The 26,418-nt window shown below is 42.6% G+C and overlaps 1 protein-coding gene across 6 annotated transcripts in view; it reads right to left on the bottom strand.

The window, feature by feature from the left end:
• top3b (DNA topoisomerase III beta) overlaps positions 1-10,604 on the bottom strand; it is a 72,212-nt gene extending 61,608 nt beyond the window's left edge. For 3 of the 6 annotated variants that reach the window (XM_041203276.1, XM_041203282.1, XM_041203280.1), the window contains exons 1-2: positions 10,448-10,604; positions 106-237 (exon numbers count right to left, since the gene is read on the bottom strand). In XM_041203276.1, the coding sequence (XP_041059210.1) occupies positions 106-237; positions 10,448-10,517 (202 nt within the window). In that variant the 5' untranslated portion in view covers positions 10,518-10,604. Of the gene's footprint in view, positions 1-105; positions 238-454; positions 513-1,086; positions 1,313-10,447 lie in introns of those variants that run through there. The other 3 variants (XM_041203278.1, XM_041203277.1, XM_041203279.1) reach the window with 3 other exon arrangements.
• Positions 10,605-26,418: the final 15,814 nt, after the last annotated feature.

The following is a 26,418-nucleotide window of genomic DNA, read 5'->3' on the forward strand; positions in this document are numbered from 1 at the left end:
ACACTTGTAAGTAGCCACTTGTGTACCCAGTATCAGACATCAACATCAGACAACAATTTTCACCCCTCCCCAAATAGAAAAATGTCACATCAGGATCCACATTACCTATGAAATCCAAGGTCATCACGTGACCACAGACTGAAGTCACCTTGAACCGAACACTCTGCCCCAGGAAAGTCCCAGTGTACTCGTGTACAGAGCATACTCCATTCAACCCTTTCCGGGAGTTGAAGTTACCTGATTGGAAGGCAAATGAAAAACAAATTCAGTGCACAGCTAATTTCAGGGGTACTGCTGAGGCCAAATAATGAACTCACACACCAATTGTCTGTCATCTCTACAAACTCCACGTTCAAATTAAATCATTTTCAACGCACTTTTCTTTTTTAGGACAGCTCCACGCTGGACCCAATCTGAAGGGTGATGTATAAGGGCGTGTGCGCAAAGTTCTCACCTGGGCAGGAGGCAAGCCAGGCAGGAACCAAGGAGCTTAAATGAGGTTCAACCCAGTTGATACGCAAGTTACATCAACCAGCCTCAGACCAGTAACTGCATCTATAGATAAATACATGTCTGGTATATAAAATGAATTATCCTATGGCTCTAGTTTGAAGAAAAGCAAATAGTTTTCTCAGTGCCCTGGTCATCATTTCGCACTCAACAAATACAACAGAACTAGCCATTCACCTCACACTTGCTTGCAGGTTGTTGCTTGCAAAGAATGACCACTACATCTGCCTACAAACTAGTTATTGCACTGCACAGTGTTGAGTTTTAAGTATTTTGATGATACAAGGCATTTCTTTTCTCTCTTTTTATTTAAAAAAAGTCCAATTACAATATTAATAGTGATTTCCAAAACTAAAATTCCACTGATTTGAAACTGATGTTTAACTTTTAGGATCCATTTTGATGCAAATTAAATTATGCCCCACAGAACAAACAAGGAGAATCTAGGTCGTGCATAAATACTCAGTTTTTACACAAGCCACAATTTTCCACTCCCAATTTAAGAACATAGATTGTGGCAGCCTCACCAAATGCTCCACTGGGATCTACTAATTGACCACAGAATGGGGGCCAAACCTGAAATCCTGTGGGCCTTGAGGGCTCAAGTACTTCATTAGGAATGGACTTCTGGATGATACTTCCCTTTCTAGCGAAGGAGCATTGGTGTACTTGTGGGAAGAATCAATAATGCACCGAAATCTCATGCTCTGTATCCCCATACATGCCTACTCCTAAACAACCATCAGAAGGCATCCTGTGGTTCCTAGGTAGCAAAGCATTCTTTCCCTTCTTGTTCAACTTTCTGAAAGGAAGAGGAGTTGAAAAATTAATATAATATTTCACAGGGCTAACAGTTTCTTGTTGTAGTCTCACTGGACAGGTGTAAATCACCATAACAAATCCAACTCTCATGAATTACTCTGCACTTGAGGGAGCATGACTAACTTAGCAGTGGTCCCAAAAGTTCACTACTACCTCAACAGTACCCATCAACTATTATGATTTAGAACTAAAATTATCCAGGAGACATCAATGATCTAAATAGTGTACGTAGTAACTAAAATACATTTACATAAATAGGAAATCAGCAGATTACTGATGTTCCTGTATGTAAAAACACCGAGGACAAACAGCACATTCACCAGAATTTTTTTTGCAAATCCATTGAATTCTCCGGAATCTGCAGCGTCTGTACTATGAGGATAACCATGCCTTTCCTTAAAGTAAGAATTTCACTGTTGCATGCAGTTTTCTGTTCTTAGACTGGTTTCTATGTAGACTCATAACATGTTACAGCACAGGAGACCATTTGGCCCATCTATGCCAGATCTCAAAGACATTTAGCCCTGTGGGTTTCAGAAGCTATCAAAAGCACCCTTTTTAGGTCACTAACCTGCTACCAGGTATAAAAACTGTTCCTCTTTCCAATATTAAACAGATTTTTCGTTCTTCTCACCTCCTCTCTCAAAGCCAGTGATTCTTGTTTGACTAATTAGATAGGTTTTTTTGCTAAGGTAACAGAGTGGGTGGATGAGAGCAGTGCAGTTCATGTTGTGTACATGGACTTTCAAAAGACATTTGATAAAGCACCATAAATAGGTTTGTTAGTAAAATTGAAGCCCATTTTATAAAACAGGTAGTAGGAGCACTGATATAAAATTGACTAAGAAATAGAAAACAGAGTTGTATTGAACTGTTTTTCTGACTATAGGGAGGTTTACAGCAGAATTCCCCAAGGTTCAAAATTAGGATCACTGCTTTTTATATATATAATAACTTGGACATGGAGGTACAGGGCACAATTGCAAAATTTGCAGATGACATAAAAATTGGAAGTGTCACAATTGGTGAGAAAGTAATATAGTAATAGATTTCAAAAGGACAGGCAGGCTGGTGGAATGGGCAGATGAAATTCAATGTAGGAGATTTTGAAGTGATACAATTCGATAGAAAGAATGAGAAGACACAGTACAAACTAAGTGATGCATCCCCTTCAAAATTGTAAGAACAGGGAGACCTGGGTGTGTCTGTGGACAAATCTTTGAAGATGTTAGGACAGATTAATAAAAGCAATTAAGATCCTGGGCTTTATAAACAGAGGCAGAGGGCTCAAAAGCAAGGAAGTTATGCTGAACTATACAAAATACTAGTGCAGCCCCAGCTATGTCCAATTATGTGCACCACATGTTTGGAAGGAATCGAAAGCTGTGGAGAGGGTACTGAAGACATTTACTGAAATGTTTCCGGAGGCAGAGGAATACAATTCTGTGAATAGGCTTGGGGCGGGGGGGGGTGTGTGTAGTTGTTATCCTTAGAGCAGAGAAGCTTAAGAGGGGATTTGATAGAGGTGTTTAAAATCATGAAGGGTTTAGGTAGACTAAATAAAAAGAAACTGTTTCCAACATCTGAAAATTGATAACTTGAACATGCAGATTTAAAAAGCAATTGGCAAAAAAAAATCATAGGTGACACATGGAAAAACCTTTTTACAAAAGTAGCTGAAATTTGGAATGCAATCTCTAATTGGGTGAAAGGTAAAGACACATTCAGTAGCAACTTTCAAAAGGAATGATGAATACTTGAAGGAGAAAAATGTTCAGGGATATGGGGAAAAAGCAAGGAAGCAGAATAACTCTATTGCTCTTCAAAAAAACTAGGTAGATTTGATGGGTCGAATGGTCTCACTCTGTGCATAATGATCTTATTCTATTCTGATTCTATGGGCCCAATTTTAACCATAGGTTTTTGATAAAATTAAAATTAAGCCTTATGACTCTATTGACTATTCTTTAACTATGCCAAGGCACTTCTGGCCAGCTTCCTGTCTCCAACGCCTCATAAACCTAAGCTTATCTGAAACTCTGCCACCTGTATCCTACCTCCAAGTGCCATTCACCTCCATTGCTCACTGACCTACACAGGCTCTCAGTTAAGCAATGCCTTGATTTTAAAATTCTCATCCTTGTTTTCAAATCTGTCCAAGCCCTTGCCCTCCCTATCTCCGTAACTTCTTCTAGCCCTTCAACCCTCCCAGATATGTGAACTCCTTCAATTCTGGCCTCTTAAGCATCATTGATTTTAATCGCCCCATCATTAGTTCAACTACTGATGACCAACTCTATAATTATGCATAAATATACAGAGCATGGTAAATAAGGCTCACAAGCTGCGAGCACAGCCAGCCGCATACAAATATGATGTTGTGGTGATAACGGAGACCTGGTTCAAAAAGGTTTATGTATTACTATGTACTAAATATCCCTTGATAGAAGGTGCTCAGTGTAGATAAGTAAGGAAAAGGGGAGAGTAGCAGTACTGATTAAGGTGAATATTACACTGTTGGAGAGAGATGATGTCCTGAAGACAGAAGTTATTTGGTTAGAGTTAAGAAACAATCGAGGTGCCATTACACTACTGGATGTATTCCAGAGGTCACCCACTAGTGGGAAAGATATGGAGGGGCAATTTTGGAGGGAAATTAGAGAGAGGTGCAAGAACGGAGATTGAGGGGTGACTTGATAGAAGTTTACAAAATTATTAGTGGCATGGACAGAGTATATAGTCAGAAGCTTTTTCCCAGGGTGGAAGAGTCAATTACTAGGGGGTATAGATTTAAGGTGAGAGGAGGAAACTTTAGAGGAGATGTGAGGGGCAAGTTTTTTTATGCAGAGGGTAGTGAGTGTCTGGAATTTGCTGCCAGAGGACATGGTGGAAGCAGGTACGATAGTGGTGTTTAAGAGGCAGCTTGACAAATACATGAATAGGATGGGAATAGAGGGATATGTACTCCAGAAGTGCAAATGTTTTAGTTTGACAGGAAATATGATCGGCACAGGCCTGGAGGGCCAAAGGGCATGTTCCTGTTCTGTACTTTTCTTTCTTTCTTTGAAACCTATAGAGTAGTGATCGCGGTTGACTTTAATTATCATAATATAAACTGGGATAGCAACAGTGTACAGGGTAGAGAGAGAGAAGAGTTTCAGAAGTGTGTCCAGGAGAACTTTCTTGATCAGCACATTTCTGACAAAACAAAGAAGTAGTAATGCTGGATCTGGTACTGATAAAGGAGGTAAATCAAATAGATCGTGTCATTCAGGGGGCATTTAGGGAACAGTGATCATAGTACCATAATGTTTAAAGTAACAATGGAAAAGGACAAGGAGCAAAAATAATTAATTGGATAGCCAACTTTTTAATGTGTTGAGAACGGACCTGTGTGGGGTAAATTGGAATCAAAAATTGGCAGGCAAAGGTGTAACAGAACAATGGGCCACCTTTAACGAAATGGTTCAAGACCAGGTGAGCTGCATTCCCACAAGGGGGAAGGAAGGGCAAGCAAAGTCAGAGCTCTCTGGATGACTAGGGAGATAGAAAGTAAGGTGAAGCAAGAAAGAGTGCATAAAACAGATGTCATATTGATAACATAACTGAAAACCAGGCTGAATATAAAAGTTCAGAGGAGCAAAAATAAAAGAGGCAAAGTGAGTGTATGAGAAGTGGCTGGCAACTAACAAAGGGAGATCCAAAAGTCTTCTATAGGCAAATAAATAATAAAAGGGTAGTGAGAAGAGGTGTGAGGCAATTAGAGACCAAAAAGGGAATTGATGCTTGGTGGCAGAGGGCATGGCTGGGATACCAAATGAATACTTTGCCACCTGTCTTTACCAAGAAAGAAGCCATAGGGAAAGAGGAGGTCATTGAGTTACCAATGAGTTAAAAATTGATGAAGAGGAGGTATTAGAAAAGCTGGCTGTACTTAAAGCTGACCTGATGGGGTGCATCCAAGGATGCTGAGTGAAGTAAGGGCTGAAATTGCAGAAGAACTGGCTATAATCTTCCAATCCTCTTTAGATAAGTGGGTGGCACCAGAGGACTGGAGAACATGCTCAAAAATGTGTACAAGGATAAATCCAACACTACAGGCCAGTCAGTTTAACATCAGTGATGGAAAACCTTTTAAGAACTATAATCTAGGACTAACAGTCACTTGAACAAGATTAATTAAGGAAAGCCAGCACAGATTTATAAAGGCAAATTATGTTTAACTAAACTGAGTTTTTTGTTATGGTAACATAGAAGGTTAACGTAGGTATTATGGTTGATGTGGCGTGTATAGACTTCCAAAAGATGTTTGAAAAAGTTCTACATAATAGATTGTCAGTAAAATTGAGTCTCATGGAATAAAAAGTTTAGTGGTGGCATGGATACAAAGTTGGCTGAGTGACAGGAAATACAGAGTAGTGGTAAAAGGTTGTTTTTCGGACTGGAAGAAAGTATACAGTGGTGTTCCAAGGGTCTTTACTAAAATCACTGTTTTTCTTAATATATATATTAATGACCTAGACTTTGATGTATAGGGCAAAATTTCATTTGACACAAAACTTGGAAGTATTATGTACTTTGTGGAGGATAGTCAGACTTCAAGACAGACAGGTTGGTGGATGGGCAGACATGTGGCATGCGAAGTTCAGTGCGAAGAAGTAGGAAGTGATACATTTTGGTAGGAAGAATGACGAAAGGCAATATAAACTAAAGAGTACAGGAACAGAGAAACATGGGAGTGTGATCACAAAACATTGAAGGTGATGGAATGTTGGGAAAGGTTTGTAAGGTTAAAAAAGCTTACAAGATCATGGGTTTATAAAATGGTGCACAGATTGCAAAGCTATGATGAACCTTTATAAAACACTGATTCAGTCTCATCTGGAGTACTATGTCTAATTCTGGACGCCGCAGTTTAGGAAGCATGTGAAAGCTTTAGAGAGGATGCAAAAAAGATTTTGTGGTTCCAGAGAGGAGGGACTTGAGTTACAAGAATAGATTGGAAGAACTGGGGTTGCTTCCCTTCAAGAATAGCAGGTTGAGAGCAGATTTAATAGTTGTTCAAAATCAAGAGTAGGTAGAGAAAATTGTTCTCTTTAGCTGAGGGGTCGAAAGCCAAAGGACACAGATTTAAGGTGATTGGCAAAAGAACCAAAGGTGATATGAGGAAACATTTTCTTACGCAGTGTGCATTGAAGATCTGGAATGACAGCCCAAAAGGATGGTGGAGGCAGATTAAATTGTGGCTTTTAAACAGGAATTTTTTTTTGTTCATTCACAGGATTTGGGTTTCGCTGGCTGGGCCAGCATTTATTGCCTATCCCTAGTTGCCTTTGAGAAGGTGGTGGTGAGCTGCCTTCTGGAACCTCTGCAATCCAATGTGGTGTAGGTACACCCACAGTGCTGTTAGGAAGGGGGTTCCAGGATTTTGACCCAATGACAGGGAAGGAACAGCAATATATTTCCAAGTCTGAATGATGAGTGACTTGAAGGGAACTTCTAGGTGGTGGTGTTCCCATCTATCTGCTGCCCTTGTCCTTCTATATGGTCGTGGATTTGGAAGGTGCTGTCTAAGGACCCTTGGTGAATTCCTGCAGTGCATCTTGCAGATGGTACACACTGCTGCTACTGTGCGTCGGTGGCGGAGGGAGTGAATGTTTGTGGATGTGGTGCCAATCAAGGGGGCTGCCTCGCCCTGGACGGTGTCAACCTTCTTAGTGCTGTGGGAGCTGCACTCATCCAGACAAGTGGGGGGTAATGCATCACACTCCTGAATTGTGCCTTGTAGATGGTGGAAAGGCTTTGGGGAGTCAGGATGTCGGTTACTCATTGCAGGATTCCTAGCCTCTAACCTGTTCTTGTAGGCACAGTATTTATATAGCTAGTCCAGTTCAGTTTCTGGTCAATGGTAACCCCTCAGGATGTTGATAGTGGGGGATTCAGTGATGGTAATGCCATTGAACATCAAGGGGCGATGGTTAGATTCTCTCTTGTTGGAGATGGTCATTGCCTGGCATTTGTGGGAATGTTACTTGAAACTTGTCAGCTCAAGCCTGGATATTGTCCAGGTCTTGCTGCATTTGGACACGGACTGCTTCAGTATCTGAGGAGTTGCTAATGATGTTAAACATTGTGCAGTCATCAGCAAGCATCCCCACTTCTGACCTTATGATGGAAGGAAGGTCATTGATGAAGCAGCTGAAGATAGCTGGGCCGAAGACCCTACCCTGAGGAACTCCTGCCGTGATGTCCTGGAGCTGAGATGATTGACCTCCAACAACCACAACCATCTTCCTTTGTGCTCAATATGACTCCAACCAATGGAGACTTTCTCCCCGATTCCCATTGACTCTCCAGTTTTGCTAGGGCTTCTTGATGCCACACTCGGTCAAATGCAATCTTGATGTCAAGAGCAGTTACTCTCACTTCACCTCGGGAGTTGAGCTCTTTTGTCCATGTTTGAATCAAGGTTGTAATGAGGTCAGAGGCTGACTGGCCCTGGCGGAACTCAAACTGGGTGTCAGTGAGCAATTATTGCTAAACAAGTGCTGCTTGATAGCACTGTTGATCACCCTTTCCAATACTTTACTGATAATCAAGAGTAGACTGAGGGGGCTGTAATTGGCCGAGTTGGGTCTGTCCTGCTTTTTGCATACAGGACATACCTGGGAAATTTTCCAAATTGCCAGATAGATGCCAGTGTTGTAGCTGTACTGGAACAGCTTGGCATGGGGCGCAGCAAGTTCTGGAGCACAAGTCTTCAGTACTATTGCTGAAATATTGTTAGGGCCCATTAACTTTGCACTATCCAGTGCCTTCAGCCATTTCTTGATATCAGGTGGTGTGAATCTAATTAGTTGAAGACTGGCATCTGTGAAGCTGGGGACCTCTGGAGTAGGCCAAGATGGATCATCCACTCAGCACTTTTGGCTGAAGATTGTAGCAAATGCTTCAGCCTCATCATTTGCATTGATATGCTGGTCTCCCCCACCATTGAGGATGGAGATATTTGTGGAGCCGCCTCCTCCAGTGAATTGTTTAATTGTACACCACCATTCACAGCTGGATGTGGCAGGATTGCAGAGCTGAGATCTGATCCGTTGGTTGTGGGATCAATTAGCTCTATTGCTTGGAATTGAATAAGTACCTGTAGATAAAAAAATCGTTCAGGGTTAAAGGAATGGGTAGGGGAAGTGAGACTAGCTATAATCCATGATTCTATAAGTCTGTTACTTTTAAAGATAGAAGAACAAGTCACATGGATTACCTTGAATTCACCAAGCTACAGCCATGATGGTTTTAAACTTAGTCTCATATCATCCTGCTTGTGCACATTCAAAAGTTATTCATTGTGGAAAAAGTGCATAGGAAATAAGAAAATATAACTACCAATTCTCTTCCAAGTGAAACTGTTTACATTTATCCAGCCACACTGACTAGTCACATTTTCCTAATACAGTACCTTTCTTAATATGTTTCAAATCTTGAATCCCAATTTTCCAATTTTCAGGTACTAGCTTCAGGTTTTTAAAAAGTTGTTCATTTTTGAGATTATGTTTAGATGGCCTGTCCACCTACACTTCACCCAAAATCCTTTTGTTTATTCCTTAAAGTGGTTAAAACAGCCATAACTTTTAACATATTAAAATGAAATAATCTAGCTAATGCCTGATACTTGAGTTTGTAATAAAATAATTTTGGATAACTTCTTCTGTGTTCTCTTAGATGAGATTTGCAGAATGCGCCAAAATGGCTGAATCAGATTGTGTGAAGCATCAGCATCCTATTCATCCAGAAGCAGAGCTTCAAGCCTCTTTTCCTATCACCCCATACTTCCACCTCCATAATATCCAACACCTTCATCTCTACTTCAGTCTCATCACAACTGAAACCTTTATCCACACTTATCACCCCTAGGCTAGAATTCTCCTCGTCAGCCTCCAATTCAGCTCCTTTCAAAAGTTCAAGATAACATGTCCAAAGCTCAACAGCCAGTACAAAAACAGAATTACCTGGAAAAACTCAGCAGGTCTGGCAGCATCGGCGGAGAAGAAAAGAGTCGACGTTTCGAGTCCTCATGACCCTTCAACAGAACAGGTATCCTGCCCCTCACAAGTCTCTTCCAGATAAGACATTAAACTAAGGCCCATGTACTTCCTCAGTTAGGCATAAAAGATCCCATGTCACTACTGAATGAAGTACAGGAGAATTCTCTCAGTGTCCTGGCCAAAATTTATCCTCAACCATCAAAAACAGATTTTCTGATCACTCATCTCAAATGCTGTTCCTGGAATCTAACTAAATATCAGCCTAAACAAAAACAAAAAAACTGCGGATGCTGGAAATCCAAAACAAAAACAGAATTACCTGGAAAAACTCAGCAGGTCTGGCAGCATCGGCGGAGAAGAAAAGAGTTGACGTTTCGAGTCCTCATGACCCTTCGACAGAACTTGAGTTCGAGTCCAAGAAAGAGTTGAAATATAAGCTGGTTTAAGGTGTGTGTGTAGGGGGCGGAGAGATAGAGAGAGAGAGAGAGAGGTGGGGGGGGTGTGGTTGTAGGGACAAACAAGCAGTGATAGAAGCAGATCATCAAAAGATGTCAACGACAATAGTACAATTCTATTGTACTATTGTCGTTGACATCTTTTGATGATCTGCTTCTATCACTGCTTGTTTGTCACACCCCACCCCCCCCCCCCCCACCTCTCTCTCTCTCTCTCTCTCTATCTCTCCGCCCCCTACACACACACCTTAAACCAGCTTATATTTCAACTCTTTCTTGGACTCGAACTCAAGTTCTGTCGAAGGGTCATGAGGACTCGAAACGTCAACTCTTTTCTTCTCCGCCGATGCTGCCAGACCTGCTGAGTTTTTCCAGGTAATTCTGTTTTTGTTTTAAATATCAGCCTACATCACTACAGGGAACAAACCTTACAAAGCTGTCTAACGCGCTTTGACTCTCCTCACGATGTATCGAGCTGCTTTATAAACGAAGCGAAATCGCCACCTTCCCGCTCACTAATAGCCGCAGAGCCAACGCTGAAGCCCAGCGGGCCCCGGAAAACCTGAGCTTGTAGAAAGCAGTCCTGGTCATTGCCGGGCCAGGCTCACTTACCCCGCGATAGGATCTTGGCAATGGACTGAGCCAGAGACGGTTTCTCGGCCACCATCAGCACCGTCTTCATAGTGCCGGCTTCAAACAACAGCACTGCAACCACTCAGACTGTCGCCACGACACCCACGACCTTTCCTGTGTACCTGACAACACTTCCGGTTCCGGGCCCTCGAGGAAGCGGAGAGACAGTTGAGAGCCGCGAGCTTGTTTCCATAGTAACCGTGGCCGGAGGCGACGTCCTTCTGTCCGCTTATTGCAGGCTGGCGCTGGAAACCACGACAGCTCCGCATGACACAGAGGGGTCCTTCCAAAGAAGAAAAATTAATTTATGACTATTTGGCAATAAGTAAAAACTACCGCTTTATCACGGGTTGGCCTCAAAGATGTGAAGTCATTGGAGAGCGTGTAGAAAAGATTTGCGGTAATGGGTGTCAAAGCCGGCATGGACACGACGGACTGAATGGCCTCTTAATGTGCTGTAATCATTTTATGATTCTAACAAAACTAGAGCATATTGTCCAATTCTGGGCACCACACTTTAGGAAGAATGTGAAGTAATTGGAGAGGGTGCAGAAAAGATTTGCCAGAATGATTGTCAGCTGGCATGGACACCAGGGGCTGAATTGCCTCTTTCTTTGCTGTGACCAATTTATGATGCCATAAAAGCGCTTTTAGGTAGGCACCATCTCTAGAGTTACTTTGGAGTCCAATGATTGTTAATTTTCTGTCGCCAACACTTCACAAACAAAACTTTCTCAGTTCATGAATCGGAAGTAAGTTGCTGGAACCAATCAGTAGTTCAGGCAGCATCGGTGGAGAAAGAAACATGGTTAATGTTTCAGTTCTTGAGTGCCACCTCAGTGAACCCATCTCCTCCCAGCCAACCAGCTGTCTAACTAAGAATGGAGATCACTAAACCCAGTAAAAATGGCTATTAGTAACTAGGGCTCACTTTGCCACCACAGTCCCTTAAAGGAAGAAGAAGGCTGGTCAGGGGAAAATCTCAATTTTTAAAATAAAAATAATAATTTTATAAAGCAGCCAGGGTGACAGAGATACACTTTACTTCCTGTCTTCTGGCCGGGACATAAAGCATATATTATCCTAGTCATACAGACTCAAAACAGTAACTCTGTCTCTCTCCCCACAGATACTGCCAGACCTGTTGAGTTTTTCCAGCATGTTCTGTTTTTATTTCAGTATCCCAGGCTTTATTAATAGGGGCGTAGAGTACAAGAGCAAGGTGGTTGCGTTGAACTTGTATGGGACACTAATTTGACCTCAGCTGGAGTATTGTGTACAGTTCTGGGCGCCACACTTTAGGAAGGATGTGAACACATTGGAGAGAGTGCAGAAGAGACTTACAAAAATGGTTTCAGGGATGAGAAACTTCAGTTATGATGAGGAGAGGAGAAGGCTAAGAGGAGATTTGAAAAGAGGTGCTCAAAATCATGAGGGAGCTGGACAGAGTAGATGGGGAGAACAAAAACAGAATTACCTGGAAAAACTCAGCAGGTCTGGCAGCATCGGCGGAGAAGAAAAGAGTTGACGTTTCGAGTCCTCATGACCCTTCGACAGAACTTGAGTTCGAGTCCAAGAAAGAGTTGAAATATAAGCTGGTTTAAGGTGTGTTGGGGGGGGGGGGGTGGGGGTGGAGAGAGAGAGAGAGAGAAGTGGGGGGGTGTGGTTGTAGGGACAAACAAGCAGTGATAGAAGCAGATCATCAAAAGATGTCAACAACAATAGAACAAAAGAACACATAGGTGTTAAAGTTGGTGATATTATCTAAACGAATGTCCTAATTAAGAATGGATGGTAGGGCACTCAAGCTATAGCTCTAGTGGGGGTGGGGAGAGCATAAAAGATTTTAAGATATTTAAAAATAATAGGTGGGAAAAGAAAAATCTATATAATTTATTGGAAAAAAAAGGAAGGGGGAAACAGAAAGGGGGTGGGGATGGGGGAGAGAGCTCACGACCTAAAGTTGTTGAATTCAATATTCAGTCCGGAAGGCTGTAAAGTGCCTAGTCGGAAGATGAGGTGTTGTTCCTCCAGTTTGCGTTGGGCTTCACTGGAACAATGCAGCAAGCCAAGGACAGACATGTGGGCAAGAGAGCAGGGTGGAGTGTTAAAATGGCAAGCGACAGGGAGGTTTGGGTCATTCTTGCGGACAGACCGCAGGTGTTCTGCAAAGCAGTCGCCTAGTTTACGTTTGGTCTCTCCAATGTAGAGGAGACCACATTGGGAGCAATGAATGCAGTAGACTAAGTTGGGGGAAATGCAAGTGAAATGCTGCTTCTCTTGAAAGGAGTGTTTGGGCCCTTGGACGGTGAGGAGAGAGGAAGTAAAGGGGCAGATGTTGCATCTTTTGTGTGGGCATGGGGTGGTGCCATAGGAGGGGGTTGAGGAGTAGGGGGTGATGGAGGAGTGGACCAGGGTGTCCCGGAGGGAGCGATCCCTATGGAATGCCGATAGGGGGGGTGAAGGGAAGATGTGTTTGGTGGTGGCATCATGCTGGAGTTGGCGGAAATGGCGGAGGATGATCCTTTGAATGCGGAGGCTGATGGGGTGATAAGTGAGGACAAGGGGGACCCTATCATGTTTCTGGGAGGGAGGAGAAGGCGTGAGGGCGGATGTGCGGGAGATGGGCCGGACACGGTTGAGGGCCCTATCAACGACCGTGGGTGGAAAACCTCGGTTAAGGAAGAAGGAGGACATGTCAGAGGAACTGTTTTTGAAGGTGGCATCATCGGAACAAATGCGACGGAGGCGAAGGAACTGAGAGAATGGGATGGAGTCCTTACAGGAAGCGGGGTGTGAGGAGCTGTAGTCGAGGTAGCTGTGGGAGTCGGTGGGTTTGTAATGGATATTGGTGGACAGTCTATCACCAGAGATTGAGACAGAGAGGTCAAGGAAGGGAAGGGAAGTGTCAGAGATGGACCGCGTGAAAATGACGGAGGGATGGAGATTGGAAGCAAAATTAATAAATTTTTCCAAGTCCCGACGAGAGAATGAAGCGGCACCGAAGTAATCATCGATGTACCGGAGAAAGAGTTGTGGAAGGGGGCCGGAGTAGGACTGGAACAAGGAATGTTCCACATACCCCATAAAGAGACAGGGCCCCAGCTATGCCTGTCTCTTTATGGGGTATGTGGAACATTCCTTGTTCCAGTCCTACTCCGGCCCCCTTCCACAACTCTTTCTCCGGTACATCGATGATTACTTCGGTGCCGCTTCATGCTCTCGTCGGGACTTGGAAAAATTTATTAATTTTGCTTCCAATCTCCACCCCTCCATCATTTTCACGCGGTCCATCTCTGACACTTCCCTTCCCTTCCTTGACCTCTCTGTCTCAATCTCTGGTGATAGACTGTCCACCAACATCCATTACAAACCCACCGACTCCCACAGCTACCTCGACTACAGCTCCTCACACCCCGCTTCCTGTAAGGACTCCATCCCATTCTCCCAGTTCCTTCGCCTCCGTCGCATCTGTTCCGATGATGCCACCTTCAAAAACAGTTCCTCTGACATGTCCTCCTTCTTCCTTAACCGAGGTTTTCCACGCACGGTTATTGATAGGGCCCTCAACCGTGTCCGGCCGTCTCCCGCGCATCTGCCCTCATGCCTTCTCCTCCCTCCCAGAAACATGATAGGGTCCCCCTTGTCCTCACTTATCACCCCACCAGCCTCCGCATTCAAAGGATCATCCTCCGCCATTTCCGCCAACTCCAGCATGATGCCACCACCAAACACATCTTCCCTTCATCCCGCCTATCTGCATTCCGTAGGGATTGTTCCCTCCAGGACACCCTGGTCCACTCCTCCATCACCCTAGTCCTCAACCCCCTCCTATGGCACCACCCCATGCCCACGCAAAAGATGCAACACCTGCCCCTTCACTTCCTCTCTCCTCACCGTCCAAGGGCCCAAACACTCCTTTCAAGTAAAGCAGCATTTCATTTGCATTTCCCCCAACTTAGTCTACTGCATCGGTTGCTCCCAATATGGTCTCCTCTACATTGGAGAGACCAAACGTAAACTGGGCGACCGCTTTGCAGAACACCTGCGGTCTGTCCGCAAGAATGACCCAAACCTCCCTGTCGCTTGCCATTTTAACACTCCACCCTGCTCTCTTGCCCACATGTCTGTCCTTGGCTTGCTGCATTGTTCCAGTGAAGCCCAACGCAAACTGGAGGAACAACAACTCATCTTCCGACTAGGCACTTTACAGCCTTCCGGACTGAATATTGAATTCAACAACTTTAGGTCGTGAGCTCCCTCCCCCAACCCCACCCCCTTTCTGTTTCCCCCTTCCTTTTTTTTTCCAATAAATTATATAGATTTTTCTTTTCCCACCTATTTCCATTATTTTTAAATATCTTAAAATCTTTTATGCTCTCCCCACCCCCACTAGAGCTATACCTTGAGTGCCCTACCATCCATTCTTAATTAGGACATTCGTTTAGATAATATCACCAACTTTAACACCTATGTGTTCTTTTGTTCTATTGTTGTTGACATCTTTTAATGATCTGCTTCTATCACTGCTTGTTTGGCCCTACAACCACACCCCCCCTCCACTTCTCTCTCTCTCTCTCTCTCCGCACCCCCCGCCCCCCACACACCTTAAACCAGCTTATATTTCAACTCTTTCTTGGACTCGAACTCAAGTTCTGTCGAAGGGTCATGAGGACTCGAAACGTCAACTCTTTTCTTCTCCGCCGATGCTGCCAGACCTGCTGAGTTTTTCCAGGTAATTCTGTTTTTGTTTTGGATTTCCAGCATCCGCAGTTTTTTTGTTCTTATATAGATGGGGAGAAACTGTTCCCGCTCAAAAAAGGATCGAGAATGAGAGGGCACAGATTTAAGGTAATTTGCAAAAGAAGCAAATGTGATGTGAGAAAAAACTTTTTCATGCAGCGAGTGGTTCGGGTCTGGAATGCACTGCCTGGCAGTGTGGTGGAGGCAGCTTCATTCGAGGCACTCAAGAGGTCATTAGATGATTATTTACTTAGAAAAAATATGCAGGATTACAGGGTAAAGGTAGGAGAATGGCATTGAGTCATAATACTCATTCAGAGGGTCGGTGCAGACGTGATGGGCCGAATGGCCTCCTTCTGCACCGTATTAATTCTGTGAAAAGAGCTGAGTTACAGAGGTGAAGTGAAAGTGATTACCTTTGACATCAAGGAAGCCTGGCAATGGGAATTAGGGAGGGAACTCTCCACTGGTTGGAGTCATTGCTAGCGTAAAGGAAGATGGCTATTTTTTTTAAATTCTTTCATGGGATGTGGATGTCACTGGTAAGACCAGCATTTGTTGCCCATCCCTGATTGCCTGAACTACAGTCCATATGATGTAGATACACCCACATGCTATTAAGAAGGGAGTTCCAGGCTTATGATCCAATGACAGTGAAGGAGTGACAATATAGTTCCAAGTCAGGATGGTGTGGCTTGGAGGGGAAATTGCTGCGGGTGGTGTTCCCATGCATCTGCTACACATGTTCTTCTAGGTGGTAAATGTGTGTTTGGAAGGTGCTGTGGAAGGAGCCTTGGTGAGTTTCTGCAATGCATCTTGTATATGTCCAAGCTAACATTGACCCTACTATTCCATCAGTCTCAATTTTGCTAACCAGCCTTTTATTCAGTACTTTGTCAAACACTATTTTAAAATCCATATGGACAACATCCGCTGTATTCCATTCATCAACCTTCTCTGGCACTTCATCAAAAAACAAATTAGATTACTCTACCATTACCATCAAGTCAGGGGATCAACCCTGGTTCAATGAAAAGTGCAAGAGGGCATGCCAGGAGCAGCACCAGGCATACCTAAAAATGAGATGTCAAGCTATGAAACAAAGGACTACTTCCGTGTCAAACAGCATAAGCAGCAAGTGATAAGACAGAGCTAAGCCTTTCCACAACCAACAGATCAGACCTAAGCTCTGCAGTCTTGCCACGTCCAGTTGTGAATGGTGGTGGACAATTAAAAAATTCACTGAAGGAGGAGGCTGCACAAATATCCCCATCCTCAATGATGGAGGAGCCCAACACAGCAGTGCAAAAGATAAGGCTGTATCACTTGCTACAATCTTCAACCAGAAGTACTGAGTGGATGATCCAGCTCGGTCTCCTCCGGAGGTCCCCAACATCACAGATGCCAGTCTTCAACTAGTTCAATTCACTCCACGTGATATCAAGAAATGGCTGGAGGCACTGGATACTGCAAAGGCTATGGGCCCTGACAATATTCCAGCAATAGCATTGGAGACTTGTGCTCCAGAACTTGCTGCACCTCTAGCCAAGCTGTTCCAGTACAGCTACAACACTGGCATCTATCCAGCTATGTGGAAAATTACCCAGGCATGCCCTGTACACAAAAAGCAGGACAAATCTAACCCAGCCAATTAGCGCCCCATCAGTCTACTCTCAATCATCAGTTAAGTAATGGAAGGGGTCATCAACAGTACTATCAAGCAGCACTTGCTCAGCAAAAACCTGCTCACTGATGCCCAGTTTGGGTTCTGCCAGGGCCACTCAGCTCCTGACCTCATTACAGCCTTGGTTCAAATATGGACAAAGTAGCTGAACTCCCAAGGTGAGGTAAGAGTGAATGCCCTTGTTATCAAGGCAGCATTTGACTGAGTGTGGCATCAAGCAGCCCTAGCAAAACTGGAGAGTCAATGGGAATCAGGGGGAAAACTCTCCATTGGTTGGCGTCATACCTAGCATAAAGGAAGATGGTTGTGGTTGTTGGAGGTCAGTCATCTCAGCTCCAGGTCTTCAATGCAGGAGTTTCTCAGGGTAGTGTCCTAGGCCCAACCATCTTCAGCTGCTTCATCAATGACCTTCCTTCCATCACATGGTCAGAAGTGGGGGTGTTCGCTGATGATTGCACAATGTTCAGCACCATTCGCGACTCCTCAGATGCTGAAGCAGTCCATGTCCAAATGCAGCAAGACTTGGACAATATCCAGGCTTGGGCTGACAAGTGGCAAGTAACATTCGTGCCACACAAGGGTCAGGCAATGACCATCTCCAACAAGAGAGAATCCAACCATCACCCCTTGATGTTCAATGGCATTACTATCACTGAATCCCCCACTATCAACATCCTGGGGGTTACCATTGACCAGAAACTGAACTGGACTAGCCATATAAATCCTGTGCCTACAAGAGCAGGTCAGAGGCTAGGAATCATGCGACGAGTAACTCACCTCCTGGCTCCCCAAAGCCTGTCCACCATTTACAAGGGACAAATCAGGAATGTGATGGAATGCTCCCCACTTGCCTGGATGAGTACAGCTCCTACAACACTGAAGTAGCCGGACACCATTCAAGACAAAGCAGTTCGCTTGATTGGCACCACATCCAAAATAGTGGAAAGCTGGAAAGTGGGATTAAAAATGAGCGGCTAGCTTTTTTCTCTTTATATGGCCAGCACAGACAACTTGGGCTGAATGGCCTCTTTCTGCACCGTAACTTTTCTATGGTTCTATGTTACCCACCATGAATATTAAACTGACTGGCCTACGGTTGCTAGGAACATCCTTACAAGGATGTCACATTTGCCACCTGCCAATCCTCTAGCACTTTCCTCATATCTAGGGAAGTTTATGGCAAGCCCTTCCACCATCTCCACACCCACTTGGGAGGCATCTTGAAAATAGAGGTCATAATATAATTGGGTTTAAAGTGGTTATAAAAAATGACAAAGAAAAGTCAAAAGTGAAATTAGCCAACTGTAAGAGGGCTATTTTCAGTGATTTGAGAAGGGGTCTAGCACAGGTTGACTAGGAGGAGATTGGGCAGGAAAATAGTAAATGAGCAATGACAAGCCTTCATGGCAGAGATAATTCAGGGACAAACTAAGCACATTCCCATAAAGAGGAAGAATGGAACTAGAATTTCTTGGATGACAAAGGAAATAGACATTAAAGTAAACTAGAAAAAGGAGATATACGACAAATGTCAGGTACAAAATACAATTGAAAACCAGGAGAATACAGAAGCTGCAGGAGGAAATTTAAAAGGATATAAGAAGAACAAAGAAAGGGGGTGAAAAAAGATTAGGAGCTATTATAAAAGGGAAACCAAAAATCTTTGATAGTAAAATGATAGTTGAGGTAGATTGGGGCAACAAAAGGAAATTTTCTTGGGAGGCAGAGAGCATGACTGAAGTTGCTGAGGGAGGCTATTTTGGAGATAACTGAAGTACTGATCACAATCTTTAAATCCTCCTTGGATGTGGGACCATGTCAGAGTACAGAAAGATTGCAAATGTTACCCTCCCATTCAAAAATGGGGTGAGGGATAAACCTGCTAACTACATGCCTATCAGTCACATCTGTGGTGGGAAAGCTACTGGAAACATTGTCAAGGACAAAATTATTTCTCACTTGGAGAAGTATAGGTTAATAAGAAGCAGCCAGCATGCGGGATTTGTTAAGGTAAATTGTGTCTCACTAACTTGAATGAATTCTTTGATCAATTGACAGGGAGGAAGTTGATGAAGGTAATACAGTAATGTATAAATATAGTCTTTCAAAAGATATTTGATAAAATACCAAATAATGGACTTATTTGGAAAATGGATGCAGATGGTATTGAAAGGACAGTGGTAACTTGAGTAAATAATTGGCTTGAGGTAGACCTGGGACCTACCTCCTTTCTCTGCCCATGAGAGTGGAAGACCATGGCAAACTACCACTGACAAAAACTGCCACGAAAAACAGCTCAGGATGAAGCATCAGCAGACAATGAGCCAAGGACCAGCCTTCAGGCAGAACACTCATGGAATGAAATGAAATGCAATGGGTGTCAAAAAGTAGTGGACTCTGACTGGAGAGAAATATGAGACAGGGTTCTGCAGGGGTTGGTATTAGGATCAATGCTTTTCTTGTTATATAAAATGCCATGATTTGGGCATAGAGATTACAATGTAGAAATTTGATATAAAACTTGTTAACATAGTAAATAATGAGCAAGATGGTAGCAGATTTCAGGAGGACATAGAGTCAGACCTGTGAAACAGGCAGACATCTGACAAATGCAATTTAATGTGGATAAGTGTGAAGTGATGCTCTTTGGGAGGAACAACATGGAGAGGCTGTCTAATCGAAATGGTAGTATTTTAAGGAAGATGCAAGCACAGAGGGCTATGGGCTTATGTGTTCACAAATTTTTGAAGATAGTGGAGTAAGCTGATAGGGTTTAAGAAAGCATTTGGGTTACTTTGTAAGTGTGGTCATTGAATGCAAAAAAAAGGAAGTCTTTACCTTTCTAAATCTCTGGTTCAACCTCAGCTGGACCTATTGTGTACAATTCTGGACACTACACTTTAGGAAGGATATGCCCCCAGTGAGGCTACTGAGGTTCACCAGGCTGAAACAGAGGGGTGAAAGTCCTCATTTTGGAGACATTGGAGAAACTGGGATTGGTCTCCTTGGAACAGAGAAGGTTATGGGGAGACCTAACAGAGTTATTCAAAATTATGAGGGGTTTTGGTAGAGCAAGCAATGTGTGTGTGTGTGTGTGTGTGTGGATTGGTAACTAGAGGTTAGAGATTTAAAATAATTGGCAAAAGAACCCTAGGGGAAATATGAAATATTTTCAAACACAGCATTGGTAAGATCTGGAACACACAACTTGAAGGGTGGTAGAAGCAAATTCCACAGGACCTTTCAAAAGGTAACTGGATATGTTCTTGAAAAGGACCATTTGCAGTTGGGAAGGAAAGCTGAGATATGGGACTATATTGGACAAAGAACTGGTATAGGCAAAACAGGATGAATGACATCCTCCTATGTTATAATACTCTATACTTAGAGGTTCCCGTCTTCCCTCAGAGATCCTCCTCATACTCAAGTTCATGACACCAGATTCACAAGTATATGGCTTGAATGGAATGACCAGAGAGACAAGTTTCTTCTGATAATTCACAATTGCTTTATTGAATCACCCACAACCCTGCAGTACAAAACCCCAAATTTAAAACAGCCTATTCCCAGTACCCAACACAAAGTCACCACGTCTGAATCAAAACTTACAAAAACACAGGCAAAACACTACGTCCTGTCCAGAAACCTTAAGAAAAAACCCCTCAGACCAATACCACCAAGATATGGCTGAAACTAGTTACAAGGTACCAGCAAAAAAATACCAAGTTTTCACCCCAAACCTTCACAAAACCCTTAGACCAATATCACTATGATTTGGCTGAAACTTACAATCCCTAGCACAGCTGGTCTGTCTGGTGTTGACTGTACATAAGAACTAGGAGCAGGAGTAGGCAATTCAGCCCCTCGAGCCTGCCCCACTATTCATTACTATCATGGCTGATCTTATTTTGGCCTCAACTCTAATTTCCCACCCTCTCCTCATAACCTTTCAATCCATTACTAATTAAAAATCTAATTAGGCCTTAGTCAAGGTGACCAAACTCGACCCTTCTTCCAACTGCAGCCCAGATGCTCAGATTTGCTCTGCTTTTATAATAATTTAATTCAGACATGTCAAAACATATTTCCTGTTGTTCCAATTGATCCACGCTAAGTCCAGACAAATGTCATCAACTTCTGCTGTTTGAACCAAACAGGGTTTTCCATAGAAAATGTATCCAGATGAATATTATCAGTTCTCATTGTATGAGCAATTCTCTTGCTGTTCAAGGTGGCACAGTAACAGCACCTGGCTCCAAAGTTAATGAGGGTTTGAATGATCCTATTCCAGTACTATTGTCTATGGTGGTTGAATAATTCCTTGAGTGTATTGTATTGATGATATGTCCTTTGTTCCATTGTATTAGGTAATCAGACTTCTTGATCGCGTTAGTCAATGTCCAAACCCTTTTGATGAGCCACTATGTTTTCACTAAATGTCTGAACTAACCCCTTTTTGCCCAGCCCTGTGCTGCTGGCTGCAGCTTATCTTTTTGAAATTTATAGTTCCAATCATGAGGTCAAAACGTGTCCATGGTTTTGAAATTATGTTCCATAAATTCCCCAGTTGAAGGGGATTCTGATCCTACATATGATTCTATGGGGAGAGTACTGGGAAACAGAAGAAGAACATAGGATCAGGAGATGGGCATTTAGCCCCTTGAGTCTAGTCCACTAGGTAGCCAGATCACAGATGATCTGTACCTCAACTCTAGTCGCCTATCTCTTATCTATCTCCCTTGATACCCTTATGTAAAAAAAAAGTTTATCTCAGTCTAGAACATTTCAATTGACACATGACCTTCAGGGGAAGAGAATTCTATATTTTTACTACCCTTTGTGTGAAGAAATGCTTTCTCATTTAACTAATGGACAGACTCTAATCTTAAGATTTTGCTCTGTATTTCCCCACCAGAGAAATCTGTTTATCACTGAGCATCAACAAAGACAGTAATACATCGGGATGTAGAGAAATGGGCAAACACAAAGATATGTGGTGGACACAGATCAGAATAAATACTATGGTAATTACATCACAATACTAAACAGGGAAAAAAATCACAAATGTTTCCACAGTTTGAGAAACATCAATGGGCACCTGGATTTTCTGAAAAGTTTAGGCTAGTCATGAAATTGGATGACCAAACTTTCCCATTTTATTCTTGTATTTCTCCTTAATATCTTGGGAACTCCTTAACAGAATAACATGTTCCTGCAAAGATATTCAGAGCTTTTTACCGGTGGAGAAGCACATTGCTCATCAGATTACTCACGTTCATAATGGCTCAATTGGAATTCACTTTCAACCTGAGTCAAAAGGTTATGACTTCAAACTTCACCCAAGGACCTCAACACTGAGGGAGTGCTCCACTGTAGAAGGTGAGAGCCTACAGATGAGATAAGAAGCTGAGATCATGTCTGCCTTTTCAGGGGGGTGGAGTGTTAGTGGATTTGAAAAAGGGCAAGCAGAAGTTCTCCATGTGTCCTGGTCAATGATGCTCACTCATCCAATGCCAACAAAACACAGGCTAACTGGTCATTCATTTCATTTGCTGCTTGAGGGACCTTGTTAAGCAGGCTGACACATTTACTCACAGCAGTGAAGTATTTACTGTCTCCTGTTGCATGGCATTTGTGGGGAACACAGAGAGATGGACAACCACAATGATACATGGGAACAAGAGAGATGGACAGCCACAATGATACATGGGGAACACAGAGAGATGAACACACACAATGATATGTGGGGAATACAGAGAGGTGAATAAACACAAGGATACATGAGGAACACAGAGATGGACAAACACAAGATGAGCAGGGTTGATTACAGAATCACAGAATTATTACAGCACAGAAGGAGGCTATTCGGCCCGTCGTGTCTGCACCAGCTCTCTGAAGCAGCAATTCATCTAATGCCATTCCTGCCTTTATCCCGTAGCCCTGCACATTCTTCCTTTTCAGATATTAATCCAATTCCCTCTTGAATGCCTCAATTGAACTTGCCTCCCCCACAGTTTCAGGCAATGCATTCCAGATCCTAATACTCGCTGCATAAAAAAGTTTCTCCTCATGTTTCTTTTGCCAATTACCTTAAATCTGTCCTCTTATTCTTAATCTTTCCACCAATGGGAACAATTTTTCCCTATATATTCTGTCTAGAGCCCTCATGATTTTGAATACTCTATCAAATCTCCTCAATCTTATCCAGGGAAAACTGTCCCAACTTCTCCAATCTATCTACGTAACTGAAGTTCCTCGTCCCTGGAACCACTCGTGAATCTTTTCTGCACTCTCTCAAATGCCTTCACATTTTCCTAAAGTGTGGCATCCAGAACTGGACACAATACTTCATTCGAGGCCAAACCAGTGTCCTTTACAATTTTAATGTAACTTCCTTGCTTTTGCACTCAATGTTTCCATTAATAAAGACTAGATTGCTGAATGTTGTATTAATTGCTCTCTCAGCCTGTCCTGCAACCTTCAATGATTTATGCACATACACCTGCAGTCCCTCTGCTCCTGCACCCGCTATAGAATTATACCCTTTATTTTATATTGTCTCTCTGTGTTTTTCCTATCAAAACGATTCACTTCACATTTCTGTGCATTGAATTTCATCTGCCACTTGTCCAGCCATTCCAACAACTTGTCTATGTTCTTTTGGAGTTCTGCACTATCTTCCTCACAGTTCACAATACTTTCAAGTTTCATATCATCTGCAAATTTTGAAATTGTGTCCTGTACACCATGGTCCAGGTCTTTAATATATATCAGGAAATGTAAGGGTCCTAACACCAACCCCTGGGGAACTCAGCTCCAAATTTTCCTCCAGTCCAAAAAATATCCATTAACCACAGTCTCTATTTCCTGTTGCTCAACCAATTTCATACTCATGTTGCTACTTTTATTCCATGAGCTATAACTTTGCTCACAGGTCTGTTGTGTAGCTCTTTATTAATTGCTTTTTGGAATCCCATGAACACATCAACAGCATTACCCTCATCAACCTTCTCTGTTACCTCATCAAAAAATTCCAGTAAATTACTTAAATTTGTCCTTAACAAATTCACGCTGGTTTTCCTTAATTAACCTGCATTTTCCCATGTGATTATTAATTTTGTCCTGAATTGTTGTTTCTAGAAGCATCTTCACCACTGAAGTTAAACTAACTGGCCTTTTTTGAACAAGGCAGCAACATTTGCAATTCTCCAGGCCTCTGTCACGTCCCAAGTCTTACAAAGACTTGAAAATTATGGCCAGTGTCTTCACAATTTCCTCTCTCACTTCCCTCAGTATCCTTGGATGCATCTCATCAGTCTTGGTTCGTTATCCATTATGTCCTCATCAATGTTTAACCCTTCAAGTGTTTAAATTATCTCTTCTTTCACCATGCTCTGCACAACATCTTCCTTGGTCAAGAGAAATGCAAATTAATCACTTAATATTTCAGGTCTGCCCCCTGCCTCCATAGATAAATCCCCTTTTTGGTTCCTAATCAGCACCACTCCTCCTTTTACCACCCTTTTACCCAAGGATACTGAGAAATTTCCCTGCTCTTCTTCAGTGGAAGTTCTTATGATTGTTGTGCACACCAGGTAGACTCCACCTCAGCTAACTAATGTAAATGTGATTCACTCTAATAGTCACTTACTTTGTTGTTTTAGTTTCTTGTTGACATATGAAAACCCAAATAGTGTAAAAAGTATTCACTGACCTAGTGCATCTTAGCATGAGCAGTAAAATTAACAGTTGTAATCTAGGACCCTATACTGTATTTACTTGTGAGGAGATAATCATACTGCTGCTTCACAACAGTTTCTAGTAAGCAAGAGCTCATACCATGTCTGTACAGGATGTAGGAATGCATGACGTCAACATGCACAAGATCTCCCAATGCATAGGTCTTCAAAGCCAGTTGAGACACATTCAATGAAGCAGCTGTCTAGCCACACGGAACATGTTACTAGGGGACATTTTGGAAAACAAATATTACCTGATCATATACAGTAAGGGTTGTAAACAGCCCGGAGGAAAATACTCCTGTCTCTGTTCAGATGAATACAGGTTACATTTTTTCCTCTATTCTTTCATGGGATGTGGGTGTCACTGACAAAGCTAACATTTTGTTGCCCATTCCTAATTGACCTTGAACTGATCATTTCAGAGTCAACCACATTACTGTGGGCCTAGACCAGGTAAGCACAGCAGATTTCCTTCCCCAAAAGGCATTAGTGAACCAAGTGGGTTTTTGCAACAATCAATGATAGGTTTGATAGTCACCATTTATAATTCCAGATTTACTAATTGAATTTAAATTCTACTAGTTGCTATGGTGGGATTTGAACCTATATTCAAGCAGCATCAACCTCTGAATTACCACTACACCACCAACTCCCCCCACATTACATGTAAGGCAAATTGTAGCTGAACAACAACCTCTGCAGACTATCCCCCTATTATTTTGCTCCTATTATTTTAACTATCAACCTAGTGTCTCTCTCGTGTTTCTCACAACTTTCTAACCTCCTAAACATGACTCTTTTAGCTCTCAAGAACATTTATCCTTTTTGTGACAAACATCAAACCCTATATTAACTACCTCAGACACAACTGTTTTATGGCTCCGTAAGATTAATATCATCAATGCTTAAGATTCTTCAAATAAGATTAAGACTTCAGTGGTGACAGAAATGAACAGGAGACCCTTTGTTTAAATTTCCACCAATTCAATAAACAAGTGATAAAATATATGTAACTACAGTAGGATTCTTTAAGTTCAGCTGTGGCATGGCATTAGTACCCTTGCTGCTGAATGAAAAGGTTGTGTGTCCAAATCTCACTTCAGAGACTAGAGTGCAAAGTCGAAACTGATGCTCCAGTGCTGAGGAAGTTCTGTAATGTCAGAGGTGCCATCTTTCAACTGAGGCCCCACCTTCCCTTTCAGATCACATGACAGTATCTGAAGAAGAGCAGGAGAGTCCTCCAGTATCCTGGGCAAAATATATTTCAAACAACACCACAAAAATCCCAGATTGTCTGGACATTGTCACATTGCTTTTCATGAGAGCATGCTGTATGCAAAATTGGCTGTTGCATTTTGTACAACTAATTAAATTTCAAAAGTATGTCAGTGGTTGTAAAGAGTTTTGGGGATTCTCTGAGGTTGTGAAAAATGCTATATAAATGCAAGTTTGTTTTTTTTCTTCCTGATGAAGTAACAAAGATCGCATGAATAGTGGGCCTTTTCTGGGCATTATCGGTACCATCAGCAGGCAGGGGGGTAAATAACATGCTACTGGTGGCCTATAGCTCATCCACCCCAATGTGAACTTTTTCCTCTTGATAACCAAGGGAGTTTAGGTCATTGTATTGGCCAGACTGCTGCTACGGTTTATTTTGGCTCAGCCAGCACTCGTTGAACCAGGTGAGCTTTTACAATCATCCAGCATGTTTCATGGTTATTATTTTGACATTTGTCCGGAAAATACCAAACTCTGGGGAGGCAATGTTGGAGTAATATTGT

Source organism: Carcharodon carcharias, chromosome 13, assembly GCF_017639515.1.
Source record: "Carcharodon carcharias isolate sCarCar2 chromosome 13, sCarCar2.pri, whole genome shotgun sequence".
Lineage (NCBI taxonomy): Eukaryota > Metazoa > Chordata > Chondrichthyes > Lamniformes > Lamnidae > Carcharodon > Carcharodon carcharias.